This window comes from Psammomys obesus, unplaced genomic scaffold (genome assembly GCF_907164565.1).
Source record: "Psammomys obesus unplaced genomic scaffold, mPsaObe1.curated_primary_1811, whole genome shotgun sequence".
Classification (NCBI taxonomy): Eukaryota; Metazoa; Chordata; class Mammalia; order Rodentia; family Muridae; genus Psammomys; species Psammomys obesus.
The window spans coordinates 6195033-6206234 of record NW_026596101.1 but is presented as its reverse complement, the minus strand read 5'-3'; the positions used below and the strand labels follow the sequence as shown (position 1 = coordinate 6206234).

At 40.5% G+C, this 11202-nt stretch overlaps 1 protein-coding gene across 1 annotated transcript; it reads left to right on the top strand.

The window, feature by feature from the left end:
- Positions 1-568: 568 nt before the first annotated feature.
- Positions 569-1767, top strand: LOC129692243 (ubiquitin-conjugating enzyme E2 D3). Its single transcript, XM_055628531.1, has one exon. It carries the CDS (start codon positions 731-733, stop codon positions 1172-1174), a length of 444 nt encoding a protein of 147 aa, XP_055484506.1. The 5' UTR covers positions 569-730; the 3' UTR covers positions 1175-1767.
- The last annotated feature ends 9435 nt before the right edge of the window (positions 1768-11202 follow it).

Genomic DNA, 11202 nt, shown 5'->3' with positions numbered 1-11202 from the left:
CCTCCCGGGCTTCAGCCATAGAAAGCAGGGAAGGCTGCAGTGCTGGGCCACGCGAAGATCTGGGCTCAGTCACTCTCCACCGCTGCCCACTCCCATGACAGCTATTCCTGAACCCTGCAGAACCATCTCCCCTGTGGCAGCTGTGCTGGCTCTGCTCAGATCCAGGGTAGGACAAAGTACTGTTGAAGGGCTGCAGAGTCCCTGTGTTGGGGCCTATACCACGGGTACAGCCTCTTCTGTGCTAGAAACTGTTACAGAGGGCTGGCAATATACATCATGATTGAAATGATTTTATGTTTTGATACAGCATGTAGACCCCAGGAACTTTTCCTACCAAAATATCTCCACCAATTGGCCAAAAAAATGAGTAAGAAAGAACTGGTTTTCTGGAACATTTTTTTTTTAAAACAATAAAGATTAAAAATAACCCACATACTCAAGGGGAAAGAAATGTTTAAATCAAAGAAATTATTTTAAGATGCGTTATACCTGGGCTGGAGAGATGACTCAGAGGTTAAGAGTACATGCCGGATTGCAGAGCCGGAGCTCCGGTTAGCCTGCCACGAGGTTCTCGCGAGATCTGCCGCCTCCACACCAAGCGCCTGTGTCTGGCAGAGCCGGTGTGAGAAGAGGAGCCAATCCTTCCCCGCTGCCGGGATAATCAAGAGTTTTGGCCGGACCTTTGGAGTACACGTCGAGATAGCGAGGAGCCCGGCGAAAAGCACAGACTATGGCGCTGAAACGGATTAATAAGGAACTTAGTGATTTGGCCCGTGACCCTCCAGCACAATGTTCTGCAGGTCCAGTTGGAGATGACATGTTTCATTGGCAAGCCACAATTATGGGACCTAATGACAGCCCATATCAAGGTGGTGTATTCTTTTTGACAATTCATTTTCCTACAGACTATCCCTTCAAACCACCTAAGGTTGCATTTACAACAAGAATTTATCATCCAAATATTAACAGTAATGGCAGCATTTGTCTTGATATTCTAAGATCACAGTGGTCTCCTGCTTTAACTATTTCTAAAGTTCTTTTATCCATTTGTTCACTGCTATGTGATCCAAATCCAGATGACCCCCTAGTGCCAGAGATTGCACGGATCTATAAAACAGACAGAGATAAATACAACAGAATATCTCGGGAATGGACTCAGAAGTATGCCATGTGATGCTACCTTAAAGTCAGAATAACCTGCATTATAGCTGGAATAAACTTTAAATTACTGTTCCTTTTTTGATTTTCTTATCCGGCTGCTCCCCTATCAGACCTCATCTTTTTTAATTTTATTTTTTGTTTACCTCCCTCCATTCATTCACATGCTCATCTGAGAAGACTTAAGTTCTTCCAGCTTTGGACAATAACTGCTTTTAGAAACTGTAAAGTAGTTACAAGAGAACAGTTGCCCAAGATTCAGAAATTTTTTTAAAACTGGAGCATGTGTATTATGTGGCCAATGTCTTCACTCTAACTTGGTTATGAGACTAAACCAATCCTCACTGCTCTAACATGCTGCAGAAGCCATTTGAGGGGGAGGGAGGTGGATGCTCAGCTGTCACATCAAAGGAAGCAGCATTACTCTAGCAGCATCCATTCTTGTTTAAGCCTTCCACTGTTAGAGATTTGAGGTTACATGATATACTTTATGCTCATAACTGATGTGGCTGGAGAATTGGTATTGAATTATAGCATCAGCAGAACAGAAAATGTGATGTATTTTATGCATGTCAATAAAGGAATGACCTGTTCTTGTTCTACAGAGAATGGAAATTGGAAGTCAAACACCCTTTGTATTCCAAAATAGGGTCTCAAAACATTTTGTAATTTTCATTTAAATTGTTAGGAGGCTTGGAGCTATTAGTTAATCTATCTTCCAATACTGTTTAATATAGCACTGAATAAATGATGCGAGTTGTCAAAAAAAAAAAAAAAAAGTACATGCTGCTGTTGCAGAGGACCCGAGTTCACTTCCTAGCACCCACATTAGGTGAATCAAAACACCCGCAACTCCAGCTCCAGCTCCAGGAGACTTAACACCATATTCTGCAGGTGACTGCATTCACAGACACACACACACACTCATAATTTAAAGCAACAACAATAATCTAGGGGTCGGAGAGATGGCTCGCTGTTTAAGAGGTGCAGAGGACTTAGATTCGGTTACCAACAACCGAATCTAAGTTACAGGCAGCTAAGAATCGCCTGTAACTCTAGTTCCAAGGGATGCCACACCCCCTTCTTGGCCTCTGAGGGCACAAGCACCCACATGCACATCGACCCAGACACAAACATATACAAATAATTTAAAAATAAAATATTTTAAAAGATGCACTTTAATATTTTTTTTTTTTAAATGAGGAGCTGGAGAGATGGCTCAGTGGTTAGAAGCACTGGCTTCTCTTCCAGAGGACCTGGGTTCAACTCCTGGCAACCACATGGTAGTTCACAAGTGTGTGTAACTCCTATTCCAGGCGATCTGACACCCTCACACAGACACGCATACAGGCAAACCATCAATGCATATAAAATAAATATATAAATAAACATTTTAAAATGAACCATACAAGGTATACAAAACATATAGTATTTATAGATATATTTTGTTTTCTTTTGGTGCTGGGTATCAAAATCTAGCAGGTTCACAAAGGCTAAGCAGGTGTTTCTGTCACTGAGTTATATACCCCAGCTCCTCTTTGTTTTATAAAAACAGTGTTTTATACATTCTATACAATCTCTATGTGTGAGCACAGACATTTGATATCGGCTGATTATGAACATATTAATATTCATATGTAGTATGACTATTATAAACTTATGAACTTATAAATGCATAGAGAAATCTGGAAAGATAGACTAATGACAGTGATAACCTACTGGCAGGGTTTCAAAGATCAGAACTCACAGAATGAGCATCGGAGAAAGAGAGAGTTGGGGGTTGGTCTAGCGCATTCAGATGCTAAATTCTGTTTGCCAAGATCTGGTCGCAGTCTAGACAAATGCTTTCTCACATACACCGAACATGTTGTGTAAACTTTGCTCTCCAATTATCTCTAATTGGCTAATAAAGAAAGGCTGGATAGCCTATCCCTGGGCAGAGGAGAGGGAGGGAGGGAGGGATGCGGTTCCTGGGCTTGGGGTCTCAGGTAGGGACCACCTACCTGAGGGGAGAAGGGAAGACGAGAAAGAAGAGAAGAGGAAGATGGAGAGAAAGGACGTGGCCTGATGAAGCAGATCCAGCCAAGACAGGGCCAATATTAGCACATAACTTGAGATGTGTGGCTGGGAAGTAGCCAGAGCAGCTTAGAAAAGAGTATAAATTGTACCTGCCCAGTTATTGTGCTTGAGCTTGTTAAACAAGTCAATAGGTCTCTGTCTCAATTACTTGGAGATAGCTGAGTTATAAAAGCCCCCTAGAACAAGGACTATTTCTAACAGGATCTCAAGGGCAGGCTCTTTGACCTCCCCACCCCTCCAGGGGAGGAGCAGTCCTGTTAGGCCACAGAGGAGGACTTTGCAGCCAGCCTTGAAGACACCTGATAAAACAGGGTCAAATGAAAGGTGGACTTGGAAAGGGGCAAGGAGGAGACCAGGGAGGGAGTGTGGGGTTGGGGAGGGAAGGAGGGAGCAGGATACAACTGGGACACAGAGTTAACAAAATGTAACTAAAAAGAAAAATTAAATTAAAAAAAAAGAAAAATAAATAAATAAAAATTAAAAATTTAATTGAAAAAAAAGAAAAATTAAAATCAAAACACACAAACAAAAAAATACCAGTAAGACAAAACAAACAAACAAACAAAAAAAAAAAAACACAGCAAAACATGGAGTCTGTTTTGCTGCTGCTGCTGCTGCTGCTGTCACCACTACTGTGCATGTCCTGCCCTGGAGAGCCCTTGATATACCCAGCGATACTCCACTGGGGAAAACTGTTTTGTTTTGTTTTCTTTCCTGGCAGGAACTAATTGCAAATAGCTCCCTTGCTGGGGGTAAGACTTTGTGTCCATTTCACATTTTCTGTGTAGGTCTACTATTGTGCAGTTGAGGGTCTCTATATTAATTACCATCTACCGCAAGAAAAAGGCTTCTGTGATGAATGTTGAGCTATATGTATAGCAGCATATCGTTAGGGGTCATTTTATTGCTCCGTTCCTTCAGCTAAATAATAGTGGTAAGGTTTCCCCTAAAGATGACCTTATGTCTCTTCTTTCTGCTACTTATTTTGCTGTGTAGAAGCTTTTACATTTCATTCCATCGTTTTTGTCAGTTTTTATTGTTGTTTCCTGAACTATTAAGATCCTTGACAGAAATGCTTTACCTTGCCAATATCTTCACGTGTTTTCTTTGTGTTTCACTCAAGTTACTTGTGTTTTGGGTTTCACAGTAAGGTCTCTAAGACAATTTGAACTGAATTTTGTGGGGTGCAAGAAAATTGAATGAATCTATTTTCATTCTGTGTGAACGTCTAGCTTTCATGGTACCTTTCCTTAAAGAGGATTTTTCCTGGTGTGTATTTTAATACATTTACCAAAAATTAGATGCTTATAACTACATGGGTTTATTCCACCGCTCTATATGTCAGATTTTCTGTCAGCACCATGACTCTATGGTACAATTTAGATCAAATATCTGACTATTCAGGGCGTTTTGTGCCTTCATGAGAATCTAAGGTTTTCTTTTAGGGGGGGTCCTATAAAGAATGTAATTAAAAGGTTATAATTGTATTGAAATTGACTGTTTTGGTAATATAGCCGTTTTCACAGATTTAGTTCTATCGATCTGTGAGCATGGGAAATGAGAGGAGTCTTTTCTCTTCTAGTATTTCCAGTTTCCTTTGGGGGGTATTGTAAAATCTTTGTTATAGAGGCATTTCATCTCCTTGGTTATGATTACTAGAATTTTTTGGTTCTATTGTGAATGAAATCTCTCTTTTAATTTTTCTTGGCATGTTGATTCTTGATATAGAGAAAAATCTGATTGTCATAAATCTTTCCAATATCTATTGAGAAAATCATATTCCTATTCTTCATTCTATTCTCCTTACTGATTTTCATGTGCTGCAACATATTTTCATTCCTGAAGTTAAGCCAACTTGGTCATGCTTTAAATACTTTTTAATTTTGTTTGAAATTATATTATTGAGAATTTTTGTTCTCAGTAACAAGAATCTTCATCACAGTGATCAGTTTCTACTGTGACTGTTGTGTTCTTCTCTGGTTTGGGCAATCAGGGTGCTCCTACTTCAAGAACACTTCAGTGGTGCTCCTTCCTTTCTGTTTTAGGAGACAGTTTGAGACAATTCTTTAAGAGTCTAGTAGGTTCAGTAGTCCATTTTTATGGTCCTAGGATTTTTGTTGTCAGGAGACTGTATAAATAGTTTGTAGCTTCTTGATTTAGTTTTAGCTTGTCATGTGTGTCTAAAAAATTGTATATTTCTTCTCTATTTTCCAGTTGTTTAAAGAAACATGATTATTTCAAGTATTCCCAAAAATCTTCCAGATTTTGTGGATTTCAGCTATAGTGTCTTCATTTTCATCTCTAATTTTAATAATTTGGTTTTTCCTCTCTCTTTGGGTTAGTTTGGCTAAGAAACTGTTCACATTGTATTTTTTCCACATTATCAACTTTTGGGTTTATTGATTCCTTGAATTGAAATTGTTGTTTTAACCTCTATTCCACTAAATTTTTCCCTGATGCGTATTATTTCTTGCAGTCTATGGAATTTTCATTTGAACTATCCTTGTTTTTCTAAAGCGTCAAGGTACATCATTAAGTTATTTATTTGAGGTCTTTAATGTAGGCACGCATAGCTATAAAATAGCGCCCTTTGAACTGCTTTTGTCATATATCTAAAGTTCCAGTAAGTTGTACTTTCCCTTTAATTTGATTCTATGAATGTTTTAATTTCCTCACAGTAAACAGCCAACAGTGCGTTGTTCAATTTCTGTGTTTTCTTTTTACTAGTGAATTTAAGTTATTATACTAAGAACTGACAATATACAATAAATTATTTCACCACAGTCAAAAAATAAAATAAAATAAAAGCCCCCTAGAATTAATACATTTTCTACAATAAGAGAGAGCATTTTTAGTTCCGTTGTTTTGTTAAGTCTCGAAGGCTGTCTTTGAACTTATGTATTCAAGGCTAGCCTCAAACCAATAATCTTCCTGCCTCAGACTTTACTTACTCCTTTGAGTTGCTAGTTTTACCCTAAGTATTCATCATGTGTCATAAATTTTAAAAATACAGACTGGGGGAACTTGATAAACAGCTATTAATAATTATTTTTTTTCTTTTTTGAGATTATAATATAATCACATCATTTCTTCCTTCCATTTTCCCGCTCTGAACCCTCCATATGCCTCTCCTTGCTCTCTTTCAAGTATGTATCTCCCTTAATATAGCCTGTGTGTATGTTTTCAGGGTTGACCTTGGAGTGTTGGATACGCAGTCTAAGCAGTGGGTGTGCCCTTCTCCCACTTTCAGCCTTCCTTAGTTCTTTGTGTAGGGTTGAGGCCTAGGGCTTTCCCCCATCCGTTTTGGCATGTCTATTGCTGTCCTTGTTCAGCTCATGTTCAGCAGCTGAACATGCTGGTGAGACTTCATGGGTGCAGCTTCTGACATTACTGGGAGACACAGTCTCACAACAAACCTCCTGATCCTCTGTCTGTTATGACTCATCTGATTCCTCTTCTCCTGTGTCCTCTGAGCCTTAGATGCGGGATGTTTTGTAGATTTATCCATTGGTGGTACTTGGCTCCACAACTCTGCATTTTGATTGGTTGTGGTTTTCTGTAATAGCATCCCTCCATTGCAAAGTTTCCTTAATGAGGAATGAAAAACGAAAATCCTTAATTAAAGTTATAGAAGTTTCCAAAATAATCCAATTGGAAAGAAGAGGAATCATCCCAAACCTCTCTTCCTATCGGCTCTTTACAAAGCCAGCAGCTGGGGCTGGAGAAATGGCTCAACAGATAAGAGCATTGGCTGCTCCTGAACTGGACCCAGGTCCAGCTCCAGCACCCCCAAAATGGCTGCCTACTAACTTCAGTTCCAAGGGATCTGAAACTCATTTCTGACCTCACTGGGCACCTGACACACATATGATGCACAGACATACATGTGGGCAAAACACTCATACACATAAACTAAAAATAAAGAAATCTAAAATGCTAGCGCTTCCAACAAACACAGACCATTGACCCAAGAGGATAAAAGACATACCCAATTGTTTAGCTCCTTCTGCTTAGCGCCCCTATATCCACAGCACCCCTAAATAAAAGGCTATCCAACTTTACAGACCATTTGTTCAAAAACAGTAAAGAAAACAGTAAAATAAATAACTACAAACCCAATCTGGCCACTAGAGGGAGAACATTACACATAAAAACACTTTCAGTGACCACCTTAAGGACAAATGTTGCCTCACTCAGAAGGCGGTGCCAATATTTGCACCCACAAACATTGCTCAAAGCTCAGACACCGCAAACAGTAACCATTGTGTTTCAGCTTTTAGCTTCTCTAATACGTCCTTTTTTTTTTAAGATTTATTTATTTATTTATTTATTTATTTATTTATTTATTTATTTATTTATTATACCATGTATGTCTGTGCACTAGATTGTAGATGGTTGTGAACCACCATGTGGTTGCTGGGAATTGAACTCAGGACCTTTGGAAGAACAGCCAATGTTCTTAACCTCTGAGCCATCTCTCCAGCCCACGATGGCAGCTTTCAACCACTACCACCAAACCGAATATTTACAAAGGTTCCGCAACAGAAGCAAGGGGGAGCTGGAAGCTGCCCCGACACCATTTCTTAAGGAACAATGCTCCATTTTGAGCCCAGCAGCATAGGTAAGGGAGTAAGAAATGTTAGCCTTGTGTCACAAGGACCAGGGGACTTAATCTTATCAGAGCTGCCCTGGAGTATACTTTTACAGACATTGGCTGGATGAGCACAGTGAATACATTTTTCCTTCTGTTCTTCATAATGGATCTCAGCCCCGTCTATCAGCTTCATTCGTTTCATGTGCTTGAGCCTGGCACAAATGAGCTGATAACGTACCCCGTGATCGCCATTATTTCCAGCAAGATGACCATTTCCCATAAACCCACTCTTCTCCTACTTCACCTCTAAAACAAATTCATGTCTTTCTTGAGAATCACCTCATCATTTTGTAAAAAAAAATAAGTGGTTCATTCTGCAGGGAGGGGGAAAGCGTGATCAAAATGTGTCTTTCCAAAAATGCCATGGCCTTAACCTTGGATGTCTCATTAACTAGTTGAAAGGACTGAGGTGTGACAAAGCAGAGATGTTCTGAATTGGGACTGGATTTGAGGCAAGTCAAGGGTCTATGCAAAAATCACCCCATACTGCATTAACACCCCCTGCCTGGATTCTATGTCTTCTTGACATACTTTGACTTAATTTTCAAAGCTTAAATGGGCTGGCTAACTCAGGCAACATCACAGATCTAACAAGCAGTGAGACTAGAATTGAAGCCTTGGGTAGTAAAGCTCCAGAGCCCATGTTCTCAACCACTAATCCACCCTCCCACCTGCCACCTGGCTGTTTCTCCCAATGGGGCTTTTGCTTGACCTAGTAATCTCTCACCAAACTGACAATAAAGTTACAGATTCATTACCATGGCGCTGACAAAAATGATAAGAGTCCTGATTCTATCTTATTCCCCTGGGGCACCTTGCAGATACCTAAGAGTCCTACTTTCCTTTGTGCCCATTGGGAATAATGCCTCAAACCAACTAGCTCCTCCCATCACTGTGCTCCAGATTAAACTAGATCATGGGCATTAAACACTCAGTATGATACCAAGCACCGAGTAGGTGTTGAAATTGTTGGTTGGGAAGCAAACCGGAGGAGGGGGTGTAATCACAATTCATAGACCATGATGTCAAACTTCACCAGGTAAGAGTGAGGTAGCTGCTTCAGAAAGCCACATCTGGGTCCATCTCCTAAGAGAGGACATTAGGGACACACAGGTCCCAGACCATTGTCCCCTTGGGTGAAGGCTTCCATGTTGAGGAATCTTGCCTGACATATACCTAATACATGTGGAACTCTTGTGGAAGCCTGACATTATACTGATTCCAGCTATAAGACTCATCTACACACCAAATTATGTTTCAGAAGATATGTGGAAAATGTGACAGCCTGTGGCAGCTTCTTGGAAGGTTCTTTAAGCAGTTCTTGTGGTAATTTGAGCTCAGTTCTTGCTCGCTGTCCTCAGAGGACAGGGAGAAGGGCGGGTCACATTCTTCAAAGACAAAGACACAGTTAGTTATGAGACTGTGGTTTTCTCCTAGAGAATTCACTCTTCAAATTCTGACTCCTAGAAATGACAGCGAATTCAATAAAGGTATGACCATTGAGCTACATACCATGAAATCACTGGAAAATTCTATAGTACACTCATTAGTTGCTAGGAATATATATATATATATATATATATATATATATATATATATATATATATTAATAATATTGAAAAAATACTGCTGGGTCACTGACCCTCAGAGATCCTCGGAGCCCCAAACCATACTGTGTGAACTGCTGAGCTGGGAAAACATTATTGTACCCCATGAATCCTCTCTGCCAATAATTGTTCCCTTGAACATTATCTTAATCTTTAAATGTGGGAGTTGATGAAGGTAGAACGGAGATCCCGGACCTGTAATCACAGAGAAAAGGGTGAATTTAAATCACGAGGCTGAACTAAACTAAAATCAAATCAGCTCAGAAAACATCACAGACAACATTCCACCGGCTGATTAAGGTCTTGCCAGCTTACACGCTACCCTCCCTTCTCTGCTCTTCCCTAAATTGTTATGTTCACAAGTGACTTCTTTTTTAATTGAGGTGCTGGGATCAAACCAAGGGCCTTGGAGATGCCAGGTAAGCACACTGTGAATTACAAGCCCAGCCCCACAAGAGGCATTTTCACTGTTTGTGAGGTCTGCTAAGGAGGAGGAGCTTTGTAGATACACACAGCAGCAATAATCAGTTCCAACTTTCCTTTTGCATATACATTTTGTAGGAAAAACACACCATGTAGCATAGAAGTGATATTTGCAAATTCAGGGATCTGGAATGCAAGTGTCTATGTGTTTCTCTCTCTCTCTCTCTCTCTCTCTCTCTCTCTCTCTGTGTGTGTGTGTGTGTGTGTGTGTGTGTGTGTGTGTTTGGTTTACAAGATAGGGTTTCTCTGTGTTGCCTTGGCTATCCTGGACTCACTTTAGAGACCTGGCTGGCCTTGAACCCATAGAGATCCACCTGCCTTCACTTCCCAGAGTGCTAAGATTATAGACATGTGCCACCATGACCAGCTGCAAATTTGTTTTCAATGGGAATCTAATTCACACTCTCTCACAGCCTTAGTCCATTTCACTCTGTGTATAGTCATAACTACAGACTATAGTTGACCAGCCCCACCTGACTCTACCTTCCTCCTCTTCTGCTTTTACCTGTAGAAGTCAAAGAACATTTTACAGGAGTCAGCTCCCTTCTTCCCCAATGTGGATCCCAGGTATCAAACTTGGGTCATCGAGTGAACTTAGTGATCCCCTCCTCTGCTTTTAATAACAAATTCACAATAGAAATGAGGACATAGGAAACAGTGATAAAAGTTCACCATGCTGAACACTTGATTTTGCCATTCTCTACTTGGTTCATATTCACCATATGTGCCGTAGATAGTTATCCATCACGAAATATAGTTTACCTCATGCAAAGTCAACTGCCTAAAGGTGGCCCAGGGAGACAGGATATGATCCCAAATGACCGCGTCCCTCATGATGCTGACGTTGGTGACTGAAGAGGTTCAAGACTTATTTTCCTGTGTCGCTTAAAGATAAGATTTTTACTTGACAAGTTGTGAAGGAAACAAGCTTGTGGACTTTGAGAAAGCACACAGCAGGCACAGACGAAATGCAGGTGACTCTTTATCAGTTCACTGAGGACGGCCTTACCTCTTTTCTTCTGGCAGCCAGTTAGCTGGTTTCACTTTTCCTAAGCTGATGCTGGGCTTCTAAGAGCACTTTGCTGAGGTGCCAAAGTGACACGGAAGAAGTCCCACTGATAGCGCCCATTCTCCCCAGAAGATAAGACAAGGAGTTTGTCAAACAGGGCCTAGGCTCAGAGCAGGAGGGCAATTCTATCCAACCTTCAATTATTCTGAAAT